Source organism: Bacillus rossius, chromosome 2, assembly GCF_032445375.1.
Source record: "Bacillus rossius redtenbacheri isolate Brsri chromosome 2, Brsri_v3, whole genome shotgun sequence".
Classification (NCBI taxonomy): Eukaryota; Metazoa; Arthropoda; class Insecta; order Phasmatodea; family Bacillidae; genus Bacillus; species Bacillus rossius.
Genome location: NC_086331.1, coordinates 22844884 through 22863994, shown reverse-complemented (window position 1 = coordinate 22863994; position 19111 = coordinate 22844884). Strand labels below are relative to the sequence as shown.

Genomic DNA, 19111 nt, shown 5'->3' with positions numbered 1-19111 from the left:
ATATGGACTTTAGTCCGTCTCTGGCTGCGGTAATGAACGGATCGGATAGTTAGACTTGTATAACATAATAGACCGGTATCTAGCTATTCTTGAGAACTCGATGACATCATTACCACTATATATATATATACCAACCTGGATCGAAGGTCTACCATCATCAGTGCAGAGCACGATGACAACGACGTCTACAGCTACACCTGCTCTCTCAGCACAGCAGGAGATTTCGACGCGTGCAACATCTTCCGCAGAGCAGACCTCAAAGGCTTCAGAAGTTAACATGTCAGCAGTGTTACAATGGTTGTCAACAGTTCCAGTAGCATTGATGAAGGAAGGAGCATCCAGCGGTGTTCCATCACCCGACTGCACGTACTGTGAGAAGATCAAAAACTTGAAATTACGGGATTATGTAATACATAATTGTAGTACCATACAACAAGAAGACTGTTTGAATCGAGATATCCACAAAACTTTAGTAATTTGTCTGTGTATTTTTTTGTACTTGTAGTAGTGTAGAATTTATGTAATAAAATTTTTTTTAAAAGAACTTGTGGTGTTTTTTATTTTCTCTAACCTTACACTTTAGTGATACTTTTTTAAAATATTAAAGTTGTTTTGTATCGGCCAGGGATCGAACCAAGGACCTAAGTCGATCTAATCAATCAGTATATAGATTACAAATTTATTTAATGAATTTTTAACTTTTTCCCGAATCTCTAGCATTACAATTACGAATTTCCAATATGGTGGTCTTGTTGTCTGATAGGATGATGGTAGTAGATGATTTAAAGTCTCTTTACGAATGTTGAACATGGTTTATTGGAATTAATTTTTTTTTTACATAAATTAAACATTATTGCATCGGTCGGGTATCGAACCGAGGACAGGAGCGGATCGAATCAATATGTAAATTAATGAGTGATTTATTTAATGAATTTTGGAACTTTTCCCGAATTTCTAGCTAAATAATCACGGATTTTCAAGATGGCGGCCAAATGACAAGATGGCGGGTGTCACAGCAATAATAAATGATTACTGCACTCTAGCGGGTAAGAATTAAACTAACATGGCGTCGGTGCACTCTAGTCGACGATACAATGATGATGGCTTTCAGCATCGCAGACAAGATGGCGGTCATGACGTCATACTAAATGATGTTATATATGCTTTGAAAAAAAGTGGTGGGAGTCAGTCTGCTAGCACCCACCTAGGGGGAAGGATCGGTCGCCATTTTTAATTTTTTTTGTACTCGACGGGTTCGAACCGAGGACTCCGAGCTCCGTGTCGTTAATGTATGATTTTTTAATTTTTTTATTAAAATTTTATTATTTAAATTTTTTTATAATTTAAAAAAAAATTTCATTAAATTCGGATATTAAATAAAAAAGTTAAAGATGGCGGCCGTAACGTAAATTGCAACGGTGACGTCATCGTCCAATATGGCGGAAAACACAATGCCGGAATTTTCGAGAACACAATGACGTCATCCAAGATGGCGGATCCAAGATGGCTGATCCAAAATGGTCGCCGGGGTCAAGGTCAAGGTCAAAGGTCAAGGTCACAACCATCCAAGATGGCGGTCATAATCCTAGATGACGTCAGAGGCTTATCGGAGGCTGTAGACAAGGATGCTAAAGCCTCTTTTAGGAATTTGGGTTCTTTCTAGGGCAAAACGACTTTTGAGGATTTTCGAAATCCGAATTTTTGAATTGTGGAATTATTTGAGATTTTTTGGCGGAAAGTTTTTTCAAAAAACTTGAAATTTGGACGATTTTTGAGGAATTTTGGGCAATTTTTGCCCAATTTTGGTCATTTTTGGCGATTTTTGAGGATCAAATTCCAGGTCAAACTTGTCCCGTTATGATGTGTCCCGTTACACTCCTCCAAGATGGCCGCCGTGACGTCACAATGTAAACAATCTTCAATCCTCCGCCTGGCGCCTGTCCCAGTTCCGGCTAACCTATACTACTATCAGCCAAAGAACAAATGCCATTCTACCGATAATCCACAGGACTGAGTGGTTCATCCTGAAGGTCATTTAATCCGCGGATTTTTCCAGTCCCCGACAATAGGATAGACTTCACAGTCATTTACATACTCGGGAAAATGACACCTGTTCATTGGCTACTGACTCGTGTGACGTCTCAACTGGGTTGTCCGTAATTCGGACCTTTCTTCATTTAAAGTTTCCCATTGGCTCTCAGTTCTTCAGATAAACTGTAGGCCAATCGCATGAGCAGTACAAAGGTATACATTTTTGGATGTTAGCCTACCGCGAAATGAATTCGTGAATTTTTCCGGTCTCTAGCCATGGCTGGAGATAATGATTTATCGCAGAAAAGTTGACTGTTATAATTCAAAACATTGTTATTGCCGTGAGCATTTATTTGATCACTGGCTCTGATTAGTGAAAGCATCTCGTGGTGTACTCGCCTGTGATTGTCCCTGAAGAAACTAACGCAGTTTTAGAAATATTTATTCTAACTACGTGAGTGAAAAAAAAATGAGTGTCTTCCAGACTATCCTAGCACACAACATTTTCTTGATAAATCGCTAGGGGGATGCAGATTTCGCGAAAAGATTTCGAGACTAGATGAAAGTTAAAACGCTATAACATCGTCTGTGTTTCGTGATAGGGTGAGTTTCTCCAAGGTGCAAATCGATTATAACAACACCAAACACAGTGATTCAGTGCGGAAGTAAACGCGCCCTGAGTGGCTCGATCAGATAAGGCAACGACTTCTCTCGCAGACGGCCGCCAATCACAAGGAATAAACCACAGGTGCGGGTATACCTTGTTGCAGACTAACAAGTGTTCAGATCTTTTCGCGAAAAATGCCTGCCCCTATAAATCGTCATCTCTATTAATACTACATCCTGAAGTTGTTCATCATTCACTACGAGTTCTGGAAGTACAGTCATGCAGACTAAGAACTACACAAGTTTATTGCTTCCGGTGGAGCTCTGTGTAAAACGTGTCTATATCACGCTTTGTTTGCTATACACAAAAATTTAAGGCGTATAGTATTTTTAAGGCACCTCTTTTTTAGCTCTACGCCACTAGTGAAGTTTTGCTTAAGGAATATACACATGGGAATTTGTAGTGATCAAAAAGGTGAAAACCTTTCTGTACACTTTTAATTGAAGCCAACTTGTTCTGTGTGAATGGTTCCAGAGAATTACATTGGTTAACACAGGAGGACTAATATAATAGTTATATATATATATATATATATATATATATATATATATATAGGAAAGGTTTCTGCTATTCACTTTTTCCTTGTACAAATCCAGTGTGAATACAGAGTAACGTATTTATAATGGCACTAGAAAAATATACAATATATATGCTAGATATTTATTAACATACCTATTCTTATTATAACCATGTTACCTACTTATTGTTATATGTATGCAATATTTAATTAAAAGTGATTTTAAATGTTTATTTATTTTATGCTGGTTTTGTGGTTTCCTTCGAAATTGTGGAAGTATGAAATAATATTATTAACTTAATGGCTCTCTTGAAAAAAAAATTGCAATTTTCTGGCTGATGCTATGAAGGGTATATACAGTAAATCATCTTGAAGAAGAAGCTTACTAGACAATTATCGCTCTTTGAAGTTTAACTGGGATATAGGCTGCTTATGGTAAACCTGAGCCTCTTTAAGAAGAGACTAGCAAAAGATCATTCAAGAGGATGAATACTTCACCTTAAGTTTTGACGATACGGAAGAGTCGGTCAGCTACAGCGTTGAAAACAAAAAGTTGCCGAAAAGGGAAAAATACCAATGGAAAAAAATAATGAATGCGCGGACACTTAGCCATGTGAATCGATTGCAAGTGAACATTATCTATGGACACTTAAGGAATAGTCTGCAGATGATTTTCTAACGAAGAAATGGACTGTACTATGCCAAATGGTGGGTCTTCCCATCTCGCTTTAATTCGTAGGTAGCAGATGAAAAAAAAACAGAAACGCGTTGAAGAACATTAATCATTTACTTGTGTGTGTAATAAACTTGTAATTGAGTAGTATTTGTGTATAAAATAAATCCTTTATAAATGTATGTTTTGTTTTAAATTTTGTATGGTATTTTTTTTATGCTTTATGGACCGTTAATTATTGGCGAAGTAACTTGTATTTTGCTTTTGAGTAGTCTGTTATACAGCGAGACGAGTATTGAATTTTTTACATTTTTAAACTTTTGAATGAATTTAAATGTATTCTAAACGGTGGTCAAGATGGCCTACAATATGGTGATTGGTGAGGTGTTTGACGATCTGAAACGAAAATGTAAATCAATATGGCGGTCAATATGGCTGCCATGACACCAGAATTGTGTGGAAAGACCAGTGTGAATGTGCTTTGATATTAGTGGCGGGAGGTCATCCTGCTGGTGTGGAGAAAAGACGTATCAGCATTTGACTTGAGTGCATACTCTGGGAATCAAAACCAGAACCCTGAAGTCCATGAAGTACATGCTTTTTTAATTAAGTAGTTCTTTACAATTTTTCTATATTTTGATTTTTTTAAAATCTAAAATTTGATTCAAGAGGCATAAAGTACATTTTTATAGACTCTAAGATGGCTGATCTAATATTGTGGTGGTGTCAAAGTGAAGGGTCAAGGCCATGAAATAAAATGGTTCCTTTTAAAAAATAAGGCTCCTATCAAAGGAAACTGTCTACTTTCTAAGGAAAATTTCTCCTCTATAAGAAAAATGGTTCTCTAGATTTGTTAGTTATTTAAGAATAAATACATATGTAATTAAAATTTTACTTACTTTTAGAGAAAAAAGGAAACTTAAGGGTAATTTGAAGTAATTTTGAGTAATTTTTTTCGGTATAAATGTGAAATATTCAATGCCGAAAGTCAAGGCTCAAAAGTCAAAATATTTTAAGATGGCTGCAGTTACATCATAAATACAAAATCGTTTCTTGATCCTACAAAAAAGCCTGAAGACTGTTTCTGGAGCTCCTATTTTGTCCAACTTGTACGGAATTCCATCAGAAAATTAGGTTAGACAAAAATATCCTACAAGGAAATTAATGAAATAACTAATCAAACAAAAAAAACATCGAGGGAAAATCTCTGACAACAGGACCCGAAAAAAACATCACGGATGAATACAGTGGCGAGGAAACTCGATATTCACGCACATAAGAACAAAAATACGAGGACTACACTGGCGAGAAAAGTCGGCTTCCTACGACGAAACAGTAGAGATGTTTCGAGGACAGTTCTTTTCTCCCTACACGAGTCTCCCAGGGCGTAATATCAGGCTTGTCTATCATCGCGTCAAGCACAGTGCGTCAGTAACACCCTCCACGTAGTTCCGACGCTAGACGCATGCCTAGAGTCCCGGAAATTTCGCGGATTCATTTGGAGTGAGGTTAAAATTCTGAGTACTACGTAAGCTGTGCACTCAGATGCTGATGTCTTATGTAGAACCTCTCCTTCTTTTGAACGGATTCGGTGTAATTTGGTCTCTCTGCTGCTAACTGGCCCACGGTCATACAGGATGTGGCAGTACAGTCGTGAACTTATCGCCAAGGTACAGATGATTGCAGTCTAACTGGTGATCAAAAGAATCCGCGAAAATTACGGGTATCTACGCACGCCATACTGCAGGACTTACCTGCGCCCGATGAAAGCCAAAAAGTTGATCGTCCAATTATATGTCGTCATGTCTCAGGGATTATTTTAAAAAACGCTCAAAGGAAGGCTGTAAGCAGAAAAAAAGTTAGACAGTTATATAAAAAAGTGTGCGTGGAGTACACGCTTATCAGAAGTGAAACTTATTGCTTATTATATTACTTATTAGGTATAGGAAACAGGTCGCAGATCAAAAATAATATATGCAAGTACGAGAGCGCTAAGTATTGCTACTGCGCAAGTATACAAGTGCCAAAGTATGCGAGTATGAAAGTATGCGAGTGTGCAAGTGTAAAGTTTGCAAGTTTGCAAGTGTGCAAGTGTGCAAGTATGAAAGTGTGCAAGTATGAAAGTATACAAGCATGCAAGTGTGCAACAAGTACGCTAGTGTGTAAGAATGCAAGTCTGCAAGTATGCAAATGCGCAAAAGTCCAAGTATGCAATTTGCGAGTATTCAAGAGTGTAAGTATGCAATTGTGCAAGTAGGCAAGTGTGCAAGCATGCAAGTGTGCAAATATGCAAGTTGCAAGTATGCAAGTATGCAAGTTGCAAGTATGCGAGTGTGCAAGTATGCTAGTGTGCAAGTGTGCAAGTACACAAGTGTGCAAGTACGCAGTGAGCAAGTATGAAAGTATAGAAGCATGCAAGTGTGCAAGTATGCTGCGTCATTTCCAAGTCTCCCCTGCCGTCTCCTCCTCTGCTGCGTCTACGAGGACAAACTGACCAGACGTACCTGCGTCTCGGAGAGGTTGAGGGCGCTGGCCAGCTCCACGCGCTCAGGGGTGGACAGGTAGCGCTGCGCCTCGAAGCGCTTCTCCAGGCCGGTCAGCTGGTGGTCCGAGAAGACGGTGCGCGCCTTGCGCCGGCGACAGTGCTTGATGCTCAGCTCGCCCTGGCCGCCGGCGAACAACCCGCCGAACGGCAGACCTGCCGACACCCCAGTCCTCCGTCACTCCCTCTGTCGCCTCGACTACATCCTGCTGAGCCAATCCCTGAAGCAACAGGAAGGCACGACTAGCATGATGCATGCCAAATACATCCGCGAATTTTTCCGGTCTCTACACATTAGTATAGACCTGCAAAATTCACGGATTCATTTCGTGAAATGCTACAATTCAAATAATTATACCTTAGCGCTGCTTCTACCATTGGTTCACTGTTAATATGGAGGACTGGAGGCCAATTAGAGACCCTCACTCATAGAAGTGCCGAATCACAGGCCACCCAGTCGAGACGACTCACAAATCAGCGGCCAATGAACAGGTGGCATTTGCCAGAGTGTGTAGAGTGTAGTTACTGAATCCGCGAATTTTGCAGGTCTCTACACATTAGGCCTCTTTTATTCGCGCGTTTGCATGCGCGAAAGCGGTGACATACGTGAAGGCGTTTTTCTGAAGTGAAAACTTCTGTGGGAAGGTTTGGATAGGGAGTAAATTCATGTAAGTCGCCATTGACATGGTCACGTGACGTGTTAACGATAAAACTATATCTGTTCATATTAGTATAACTTATTGCGCTTTTAAATCTTAAGTATACGACTACTGTGCAGTAAAAAGTGAATATAAAATATATTAATATTCTCATATAGATATATAGTTAGAATAACGAATAAAACGGAGTCTTTGTAGCAATATAACTTAAAAATTAAGATCATCGTTATTTTTTTAATACATACAATTACTATGCAATGCGTATTTTATAGTAATTTAGGAGTTATTTTACTAACGTGATAAAACAAATTTTTTTGTGTGATAATATTTTTTCGTAAAAATTGCGAAAACGTTTTCACTTCTGTCGACAGTCCTCATGACAGCTTTGAATTTTTTTTTCCCCCAATGCAGTTAAGCCAACCGCTGCTGCCTCTTAATTTCACTGTTTTTATAGACTTCAGAGTAGGTATTCCAATGCATAATCTCAAGTTTATCTCGTGAATAAAAAGTTCAATATCACTTTTACTGATTTTGCACCGAAACACTTCTCTGTAAGAGTCCTCACCAAACGTCAAGCAGAACGAAACTGGGGCAAACATCTCGGAGAGAGTGACAGTGTTGGCAACCCTGCGTGGGCGCAGCGGATCGCAGCGCTGTGAATAAAAGTTGCCGCACAACACAGCTGCTATTAGGGAAACGTTCGAACGCTGCGCATCGTAACTACCAGCGTTGCGGTTTTAAAAAAAAGCAGCATATGCAATTACTCTCCACCGCGAGTAACAATTTTCAATTGTCCGTATGCAGTTTCAAAACGCTGTTTTCGAGGAACGCGAACGCATGAATAAAAGGAGACGAACAACAGCCTCACTTTCTCACACTCCAATCACGTGAGTCCATTCCATTTGCAGACCCGAAATTTAAAACTATAATAAAATGAAAAGGCTCAAATAAAAGCGAAAAAGACTTGAAAAAAATACTAAACCCTGGCTTTGGACATGATTTTCACCAATGAACTTTATTAAAATACTGCCCATCTTGTTTAAATTAAGTAAACAGTTAATACTACATATAAAGTTTCCCATGTGACTTTGTGAACTTTAGTTCGCGCCATTCACCTCAGATAGCAGCACCGTGGATGTTACAAATTTCCGTTCCTTGACTTCCGTCGCATTCACAAAATTACGTCCACCAAACGCTGTACACCGAGTGCTAAGATGTTACACAACAAAAACTTGTTTCATATTTGTACTGCTGGTTGCGCCTTGGTGCCAAACCACTGACCAGCCCTCGGAATAGCAGACACCGTGTCAGTGTCCACGTGCACTTGGGATGGAAACACTTTCAGGAAGTGTTCACTTGCTTCGCTTGTGCCATGGACTCGAACCTGTGACTCGAGCGAAGCGAGCCAAGCTCGTCGAAAGAAAGCTCGGAGACCCGGCGATGCGAGCATTCAGGATACTGTACGATTGTAGGAACCACACGTCGGAACTCACAACCCATGTTGGCTGAACCACAAGGACAGTTATTTGAAGGACAGAGTCACGATTATATCGCGGATCCATTGGGTTGCAATGAAGACTAGGGGCGGTATTCCAAGACTTTCGGGTACGGTAGCGAAATCAGCGAAGCGACCGCCGTAACCTGACTCGCGGGCCGTATTCCAGAACGTGTCCAAACCGAATACCAGTAACAGTTTTAATAAATGGTGCCCTGCGCGAGGCTAGAAACTGGTTCCAACAAATTATAGCGGACGTTTCGTATGCATATGCAATTGTTACAACAAAAATACTAGAGATAGCAGACCATCATCAAATATTGAACGGTCTTTATAATATTTCAAATAATTTTAAATTTGCGATTATTTCTTGTTATGACCATTAAAGTGTACAAAATGTATTCCAGGATAGTTTCGCTATAAAAAAAGTTTAATTTGGCATTCCAATACGCTTGGTAAGAACCCCATTGTTCAAGAAAGTGAATATATCCGAGTTAATTGCTCAAGTCACGGGTCCGCCAACAGGACGAAATCAACGAAAAAGTGAGCTCTGTGCATGCGTAGAATTTGGGCAGCAAATCGCCAAAGGATAAGACACCAAAATCCGGCCCCTAAAAACAAGGTACTAGCCGTATCCTATTGTGCACTAGGAATCCGTTTAGGGTACAGTAGTAGCATATTCAAAATCACATTCACTAGGGGTTTGGACCCAAATTCCCTGTATATGTAGGCACCAACACCAGTCAAGATATGAGAAATGAAAGATTTCGGCCTCACAGCAGATATGAGTGAGTGAGCGCAGCCACACATTTGTTTCTCCAATGTCGAGATTGTGGCGCTTGTGATTCATGATGATGATCTCCGTAAACAATAATTCTAAAGACTCTGGAATGCTCGAATCAACTTCCTGCAAGAAATAATCAGATGGCGGGTATTCAATGTGGGTATACATTTGAGAGCGAATATCTTGCAAGACGATCTCAGCTGCAGTCTTCACCACTCTCAATCTTTCCTCCTTAAGATTAGCTTTTCTTTCCTGATACCAATTGCTGTACAACATTTTTTGTCCATCATCCCGGAAGCAGTGTCCCGGGCCAATATCTGCTATCAAAATCTTTTTGCCATAATGTGCTGTTAGGTGCTCTTTGATAGTTTTCACATCTGGAAAATTTTCGCTTTTAACCTTCTCTGTTAGGTCGGACATCAGGAATGGGCATTCACCCCAGTTTTCAGAAAGGTACGAATAAATGGACTCCATAGCTGTACGCCCAGCTGGCCTCTTACTTCCAACCAACGGCTGGTAAAACTTACTGTGACACTGCTTGCGGTGTCTGGCATCAGCAGCTAACAAGGCTATGTATTCACAAGTTGGGCGATTCACAATCTCCTGTCCCCACTCATCTCCTCTATGTCTTGCTTGTTCTGTGATCGTCTCCTTCATTGTGATATTCTGAACTGTATATACTGGGTTGCGTTCTGATAGGGGTAATTTTATTTGGGCTTCTAGAAATTTCTTGGTTAATATTTCTCCACAGAGGAAGCATATGTTTCGCAGATGCGCAGATGCGCGTGACGATCTGTTGGTTTCATGGGAAGTTCCGGGATCTGGTTCACCTCCACGACGAACTGATGCTGCTGCATTTTTACCGCGGTGTATATTTTCCTGCGTGCATCGTGTACCGTGACTTCGTTCAAGTTTCGAGGAAAATTTCGGTTCACTACGAGACCACGCTTCACATTCGCGTGCAATTAATGAAACGATACTGCGTTTCACATTCGCGAAAATGAATGAAACTATACCGCGTTTTTTAACAAGAGTTGTTTGTCCTTCATCCAGGCTCTCGTGATATAAAACACCAGTGTCCACTGGAACCGACACTTCGTCGTATTTCGTTTCGCATTCGCATATTTTGCTAAATTGCACACGACGTGACGGGATGGAAGCAAGGGCTGGCGTGGTGGGAAGTGAAATAGTGCCCCTTCGAAAAGGCCACCTGGCATTCTGTTACTCGGCTAAACAAAAAATATATATAAAAAAATATATAATAAATATATAATATTTGTAAGGTTTATAATTTCGAAAAGGTTCCTCGATTCGCTAACTGCGTTTCTGTACATAGATGTACTACTATACTATTGAATACTACCTATGCCTGTAAAGTATGTAATACTAAGTACTAATAAGTACCTACTATTACAGTGTTATAACGATTATTATACCACAATTATTGTTATTTGACAGCAAAAATTGAATATTGAATAACAGTACAGATTATAAAGGAACTTTTCTTTAAACCAAATTTGATTTTTTTTATTTGTTTTTGGACATTTTTTTAGTAAACTATTATATCTACGGGCACAACTGTGGTCTTAAAATAAAGGTAATTAAATTTTGTACAACTAAATTAAACATTAATGTTTTTAGGATGAGTATTTCGGCCAATATTTCTCTCGGAAGTAGACCGTAAGTTAAAATGTTCACTTTTTGTAAATAATGCTAATATTTTCAGGGCTATTTCCCTGCAACTGCTGGGGCTATAGGGCTGAAATTTCACCCAAAATTGTAAAAATTTTTTATCTAGTTTAAAAAAGGTAACGGAAGTTTTCTTCCTAAGGCTCCTTCAGTGGTTTTTTAACGAAAAACAGACAAACTTGCAAACATATCGCGGTTTTTCGTCTATAACTTTTGTAGCACAACTTTCCCAGGGTTGCAAATCTTATTTATACCATCTAGCTGGATCCTAAACACATACTAAGAATTAAAGTTTAGCGTAATAATTGCAATTTAAGGCCCCTTATCAGTGTCTTATATGACTGCCCTATGTAGCGTGTTGGAATTAACTGGAAGCGAAACATTGGCTGCGGCAGAGGAGCTCCGCTGTCCTTCACCGAGCCGCGTCAGCTATGTGACGTTCCCGGAGCCGTCTCGCTCGCTCGCCACCGGACACTCGTTCCCGGAGCCGTCTCGCTCGCTCACCGCCGGACACTCGTTCCCGGAGCCGTCTCGCTCGCTCGCCACCGGACACTCGTTCCCGGAGCCGTCTCGCTCGCTCGCCACCGGACACTCGTTCCCGGAGCCGTCTCGCTCGCTCACCGCCGGACACTCGTTCCCGGAGCCGTCTCGCTCGCTCGCCACCGGACACTCGTTCCCGGAGCCGTCTCGCTCGCTCACCGCCGGACACTCGTTCCCGGAGCCGTCTCGCTCGCTCGCCACCGGACACTCGTTCCCGGAGCCGTCTCGCTCGCTCGCCACCGGACACTCGTTCCCGGAGCCGTCTCGCTCGCTCACCGCCGGACACTCGTTCCCGGAGCCGTCTCGCTCGCTCGCCACCGGACACTCGTTCCCGGAGCCGTCTCGCTCGCTCACCGCCGGACACTCGTTCCCGGAGTTGTCTCGCTCGCTCGCCACCGGACACTCGTTCCCGGAACCGTCTCGCTCGCTCCGTACCGGACACTCGTTCCCGGAGCCGTCTCGCTCGCTCGCCACCGGACACTCGTTCCCGGAGCCGTCTCGCTCGCTCGCCGCCGGACACTCGTTCCCGGAGCCGTCAGTCTCACTCACCGCCGGACACTCGTTCCCGGAGCCGTCTCGCTCGCTCACCGCCGGACACTCGTTCCCGGAGCCGTCTCGCTCGCTCACCACCGGACACTCGTTCCCGGAGCCGTCTCGCTCGCTCGCCACCGGACACTCGTTCCCGGAGCCGTCTCGCTCGCTCGCCACCGGACACTCGTTCCCGGAGCCGTCTCGCTCGCTCGCCACCGGACACTCGTTCCCGGATCCGTCTCGCTCGCTCCGTACCGGACACTCGTTCCCGGAGCCGTCTCGCTCGCTCGCCACCGGACACTCGTTCCCGGAGCCGTCTCGCTCGCTCGCCGCCGGACACTCGTTCCCGGAGCCGTCAGTCTCACTCACCGCCGGACACTCGTTCCCGGAGCCGTCTCGCTCGCTCGCCACCGGACACTCGTTCCCGGAGCCGTCTCGCTCGCTCGCCGCCGGACACTCGTTCCCGGAGCCGTCAGTCTCACTCACCGCCGGACACTCGTTCCCGGAGCCGTCTCGCTCGCTCGCCACCGGACACTCGTTCCCGGAGCCGTCTCGCTCGCTCACCGCCGGACACTCGTTCCCGGAGTTGTCTCGCTCGCTCGCCACCGGACACTCGTTCCCGGAGCCGTCTCGCTCGCTCCGTACCGGACACTCGTTCCCGGAGCCGTCTCGCTCGCTCGCCACCGGACACTCGTTCCCGGAGCCGTCTCGCTCGCTCGCCGCCGGACACTCGTTCCCGGAGCCGTCAGTCTCACTCACCGCCGGACACTCGTTCCCGGAGCCGTCTCGCTCGCTCACCGCCGGACACTCGTTCCCGGAGCCGTCTCGCTCGCTCACCACCGGACACTCGTTCCCGGAGCCGTCTCGCTCGCTCGCCACCGGACACTCGTTCCCGGAGCCGTCTCGCTCGTTCACCGCCGGACACTCGTTCCCGGAGCCGTCTCGCTCGCTCACCGCCGGACACTGCGTGACCTGAGTGCGGCCAGAGACCTCTTCTTGGCGACACGCGTGGTCCGTATTGTCGACTGGCTCTACGCGGGCTCTGGCAAACACACTGTTTGTAAAGGCGTTTTGCACACGAACGTGATGATTTTACAAAGAAACAATTTCCAAAGTATACACTCATTATTATTTAAAATTAATTGTCTCGTTCCAAGTCATTATTTTATACTCAAATTTAACACGATTAAACGTGTAGACATCTTAACTGGCAGAAAAAATATATATAGTACTTACCTTTTTCTTTATTAGCTGACAAAGTAGAATTTTTAAAAAAATTTTGTTCTGTTTGGATAAAGAAAAACAAATGGAATAAATAACTGAACTTCTTTGGGTTTGAAGGCAATGCTGGTGGCTACAGCATGGAAGGGCTTAAATTTGTTTAAAAAATATATATATTTATTCTAATTTAGCCCCTCAAAATCATGAAAATTCTGAGGATTTTAAAAGACTAGGTTTTTTTTTCTTGAAAGAAATTAAACCATATCACATAGTAGCCAGTAAAATTAACTTTAAACCAAAAAAGTTCCAGTTTTATATTCCATGTCATTCTCTTTATCCATAGGTGCTGCAAAACATGTTAATAATGCAACTTTGGCAGCTTATATACGATACATATATGTTTATTTCAGTTTGTGAAATTTCAGCCACTCAAAATTTTTGGATGTTTAACTGTGTGAAAAATAAATATACACTAATGACATGGAACAGGACGTACGCCCTTAAGCCGGTCAAACTCAACCATGTCTATACACAGAGGCCCGAATTACCACGCTTCTATGTCTGGCTTGTGAACTGCACTGAACCTTTGAATATATATACTGTATAGAAGTCGCCAGCCCAGGTTAAAATTTCTAATACGGTTTTGAGGTAGTTGGTTAATTCACCGCCGCAATCGCCACCATCTCTAGGGCATCGACTTGTGGTGGTCCCTAGCGGACAAGTGTCGAACTCTTCAAACACCCCTGCCCCCTCCCGTTGAACGTCCTCGAGCTGCAGTGAATGATAGATGGGGGGGTGCGGGGAATGACAGCGGGCGACAGAGCTGCGCTCTAACGTGTAAATAAAAACTAAGACGATACAGGGAGTTACGGCAGCGCACTGCAGCGGTGAAGTTCCCAAGCTGCTCATCATACAATTCTGAAAAACGTAGAGTAAATCCTATCCACTCGCGACTTTTATACAGTATATATATTCAAAGACTGAACGGAAATGATTGTGAGCACGGTTTTTTATCGGTTAAGGTTGGCTAGGTCGCCAGACGGTGTGCAGAGCTTCAGGTGTTAATGCGCCAATTGCAAACCACTCCAGTTTTATTGAAAGTGTCTGATTACGAATAGCAACTAAGAGCCATTACACTTGTCTATACGAGTTTCGTTTCTTGTTTTCGTATCTAACATGTATATATTTGAGCGGTGAAAAAGACTAAAACCGGTGTTTTCACAGGTCTTTAAGTATGAAAAATTCTAAACACAGTATTTGTAAGTGCTATTGAGAATATCAGGGGGCTTTTGTCATAATATTCCAGCATTATATTACAGGGTCACCACTAAAAGCCCCATACAGGCACTTTACCAACGCGAAGACTGCATGACAGTTCGGTGCCTGGCGCGTAGAGGCGAAGGTGGCATGACAGTTCGGTGCCTGGCGCGTAGAGGCGAAGGTGGCATGACAGTTCGGTGCCTGGCGCGTAGAGGCGAAGGCGGCATGATAGTTCGGTGCCTGGCGCGTAGAGGCGAAGGTGGCATGATAGTTCGGTGCCTGGCGCGTAGAGGCGAAGGCGGCATGATAGTTCGGTGTCTGGCGCGTAGAGGCGAAGGCGGCATGATAGTTCGGTGCCTGGCGCGTAGAGGCGAAGGTGGCATGATAGTTCGGTGCCTGGCGCGTAGAGGCGAAGGCGGCATGATAGTTCGGTGTCTGGCGCGTAGAGACGAAGGCGGCATGATAGTTCGGTGCCTGGCGCGTAGAGGCGAAGGTGGCATGACAGTTCGGTGCCTGGCGCGTAGAGGCGAAGGCGGCATGATAGTTCGGTGCCTGGCGCGTAGAGGCGAAGGTGGCATGATAGTTCGGTGCCTGGCGCGTAGAGGCGAAGGCGGCATGATAGTTCGGTGTCTGGCGCGTAGAGACGAAGGCGGCATGATAGTTCGGTGCCTGGCACGTAGAGGCGAAGGCGGCATGACAGTTCGGTGCCTGGCGCGTAGAGGCGAAGGCGGCATGATAGTTCGGTGCCTGGTGCGTAGAGGCGAAGGCGGCATGATAGTTCGGTGCCTGGCGCGTAGAGGCGAAGGCGGCATGATATTTCGGTGCCTGGCGCGTAGAGGCGAAGGCGGCATGATAGTTCGCTGCCTGGCGCGTAGAGGCGAAGGCGGCATGACAGTTCGGTGCCTGGTGCGTAGAGGCGAAGGCGGCATGACAGTTCGGTGCCTGGCGCGTAGAGGCGAAGGCGGCATGACAGTTCGCTGCCTGGCGCGTAGAGACGAAGGCGGCATGACAGTTCGGTGCCTGGTGCGTAGAGGCGAAGGCGGCATGACAGTTCGGTGCCTGGCGCGTAGAGGCGAAGGCGGCATGACAGTTCGGTGCCTGGCGCGTAGAGGCGAAAGAGCGTGTGATGCGCGAACACATGTTGACCTTTAATCCCCTGCCTACCTGGGCACACATACGGTGTGCAGAGCTTCGAAAACTTTTCAAAGTTAACAGAGTGGGGTCTGGTTGCGAAAATAATTTAAGAATATGCTGAGTTTTTCCGTATTTCGTTTCTTAAAAATGTATTTTAGCATAGCGAAAATACTAAAACGCGTGTTTTCGTAATAATTTGTAGGCATGGAACGCTCGGTGAAGGTTGCTGTGAGCCCTCAAGGCTGTATCTTTGTTTCTCCGTCCAGGTTGCCGCTGAAATGTCGCAGCTGTATGTCCGGCGAGAGAAGCGCCGCGCGCTAGTTGTAGCGGGGGGGGGGGGGGGGTGAATTGTATCCCCTTGGAAAGGGTACCTTTCAGACTTATGGTGGCGGTAGTGTAGCTGGGTAGGAACTGGAAAGGTACCCTTTCCGATTTCTTAAAATGTTCCGTTTTAATGCAAATATGTATGCACTGGAAATGTATCCCCTCGGAAAGGGTACCTTTCAGGATTTTCTGTGCAATGACACAGCAGAAAATAAACTGGAAAGGTACCCTTTCCGATTTCTTAAAATGCATATTATTTTCTGCTTTAAAATACTGAAAGTTATCCCCCTGGAAAGGTAACCTTTCCAGTTTGCGACATGTTTGTGCTCGGAATGGTTAGGTTAGGTTAGGTTTGTTTAGTTTACCTTAGGTTAGTTTAGGTTAGGTTAGTTTAGGTTAGTTTAGGTTAGTTTAGATTAGGTTATGTTAGTTTAGGTTAGTTTAGGTTAAGTTAGATTAGGTTAGGTAAGGTTAGGTTAGAGGGGATAACTTTCACGATTTTAAAGCAGAAAATAATATGCATTTTAAGAAATCGGAAAGGGTACTTTTGCAGTTTATTTTCTGCTGTGTAATTGTACAGAAAATCCTGAAAGGTACCCTTTCCAAGGGGATACCAATCCAGTGCATATTTGCATTAAAACCGAAACATTTTAAGAAATCGGAAAGGGTACCTTTCCAGTTTCTACCCAGCTACACTAACGCCACCATAAGTCTGAAAGGTACCCTTTCCAAGGGGATACAATTCTGACGTCCCGCTGAGGCGACGCCGCGCAGGAAGCCGGCGCAGGTCCGGACCGGCCGGAAGTTAGGGGAAGTTGCGGGGCGCCGGAGATGGCCGGAGATGGCCGACAATTGCCCGCTGCTTATCGACGGCCGCCTCCTAGCGCCGCGCGACCAACACCTAGCCAATCACGTTCCGCGCAGCCGACGGAACCCATGGCCTCCACACAGTTTCCCATCACGTCGAGGGAGCGACCGTAGAGAAATGAGCGTGAGAATCTTTGTTTCCCAACGATGGTTGCACTGGTACAGCAATCAAGACCCTCATCAGCCCGAATTTCATTTCATTCCAGTTTTTACTTTTTTTTAAGGTTTATCCAAGTATCCTTAAATTTTCACATACCAATATGGCGGGCGTTTGTTTATAATTGTATCAGCTGTTATAGCCTGCTTTTATTAACGACTGTAGTTAAGCTGTTCGGAAGAAAATTAGATCAAAATATTACGGGTTAATATGTTTATATATATTAAAAGTCCAAAAAGAATCTTCATAATATAATGTAATAATATGAGTCCAATACAGGTAGAGCTGATACGTTTGTAAACAAACGGCCGCCATATTGGTACGCGTAGTACACCGAAATCTCTCTTCCCTTTTGGCTTCGCCCTCCCAGCCCCTATCGTCAAGTGTATTTCCCTCATCTCTGGTCAGCTCGTCCCACTCTGGGCTGACTTGGTAGCACTACTGGGCAGGCAGCACTACTGGGCAGGCAGCAGTACTGGGCAGGTAGCACTACTGGGCAGGCAGCACTACTGGGCAGGCAGCACTACTGGCAGTGGCAAGACGGCGTGGTGCTGTCTCCCGCGCACAGACTGTCTTGCAGCGGTCTCCTGATGGACGCACTGACAAGCAGCAAGCCTCTCGCCCGAGGTCCAAGGGTTGTCTTGTCCCGCCGCGGTCTGTGCTCCGACACTAACACCACCATGGCGAACCTGCTGTGTGCCTTTCACAAAGACACTATCAAATATCGCGGTTTCATTTGGTGCAAGACCTAATATCAAACACACATGGATACCGTTCCCTCATAAGTGCCTCTATTGGCTGATTCATTATGTAGATTCTCCCTTCCTTTGTGTTGTTGGATGTGAATTTGTCTCTCTGCTGCCAACTGATAGTACACAAGCCCACAATTTTAGAGGGGAGTGGTGGTACGATTATTGAGAACCTATCATCACACTTTTATTTTATAACTTGAAAAGCAAAATAATGCACGAAATTTACGTGTTTCTACTGATAGGAAATGTTTATGCTGCATGCGAAATATTGTAAATATTCTAATACTTTGCTGTGGGCCATAGTAAATGTTTGCTATAACTTCGTGTTTATAATGTCACGGAACCACTGTAATTGCATGTTTAGATAAACCATTAGTGAAGACCTGCAAAATACTTATTTTATTCCCCCAGGCTAAAACTTCACACACGTGTCTTCTGTTCATTCTCTGCTTCCTTCTGTCAAAAAACGTATGACTGGTTCAATTGAATCTTGTAATACTGTGATTGGTGTCTTGTCCTTCAGGATGTGTCCTACTACCCATGATCCAATGATAACATTGTTATATTGTGTATTAGTGTGCATTCTAGCGTATCTTCAAATAATAACGTGAATTTCACAGGAGACTAAGTATTACCGCTTTTATTTGTTCAGCTGTAGGGAAGCGCTAAGGGTGAAATCGGCACGCGCATTAGGTGCCAAGGCACCCTTACAAGCAAGGCAACGAGCCCGGCATTCAGTGTTTTTGACGTCCTTCGTGAAACTATGGACTTTATGGGGTGGCTATATAATTATATCCATGGAAAGTGTGTAGCGTAGTTCAACACAGCCCCTTTAGATAGTTTCGCAGACATTTACCGCACGTGAAATATATTGCAAGTAATCATCTAACGTGGTCTGTAAATTTTTTTCCCTTTTTCGTGTGAAAATAAATCGCGAAAATGTCAAGTATCTGAAAAAAAATTAGTTGTCTGTAAAGTCGGTTTACGGACGATAGTTTAACGTGACAACGTCATAACAAAACATTGATGAAATGATTACATACTTTATGAATAAAATTGAATCATTTTTATTTTAATAATAAAATAATAAATACTTGAAATTATATAGTAATCATATTTTTAAAATGCAAGAATAATTAACCTTTATTGCCGAAATTGTTGTTGTAATAAGCAATGAAAACCACATTAACTTTTCACTTCACTTTATAAACAGTCGAGTGGAAGAGAGATAGATGCGGCGCAAGCGTACAATGAGCGTAACGGGACAC

The 19111-nt window shown here is 43.9% G+C and overlaps 2 protein-coding genes across 2 annotated transcripts in view; one reads left to right on the top strand and one right to left on the bottom strand.

The window, feature by feature from the left end:
* The window catches only part of LOC134529921 (brain-specific homeobox protein homolog), a 98591-nt gene that overhangs the window by 39418 nt on the left and 40062 nt on the right, over positions 1 to 19111 (bottom strand). Inside the window, exon 3 of the mRNA XM_063364476.1 lies at positions 6393 to 6586. Coding sequence (XP_063220546.1) covers positions 6393 to 6586 — 194 coding nt within the window. The remainder of the gene's footprint in view (positions 1 to 6392; positions 6587 to 19111) is intronic.
* Positions 9342 to 14467, top strand: LOC134529882 (uncharacterized). Its single transcript, XM_063364442.1, has 5 exons — positions 9342 to 9372; positions 11453 to 12287; positions 12325 to 12404; positions 12488 to 13095; positions 14408 to 14467. The coding sequence occupies exons 1-5, from the start codon at positions 9342 to 9344 to the stop codon at positions 14465 to 14467; spliced, it is 1614 nt and encodes a 537-aa protein (XP_063220512.1).

Excerpts from the sequence above, each read along its gene's own strand:
- LOC134529882 (XM_063364442.1), top strand. The coding sequence starts at position 9,342 with ATGAAAGATTTCGGCCTCACAGCAGATATGA. Across the intron at positions 12,405-12,487 it reads GGACACTCGTTCCCGGAGCC|TCTCACTCACCGCCGGACAC; the intron begins GTCTCGCTCGCT and ends CGGAGCCGTCAG. Across the intron at positions 13,096-14,407 it reads CGCTCACCGCCGGACACTGC|GTGTTAATGCGCCAATTGCA; the intron begins GTGACCTGAGTG and ends GCAGAGCTTCAG.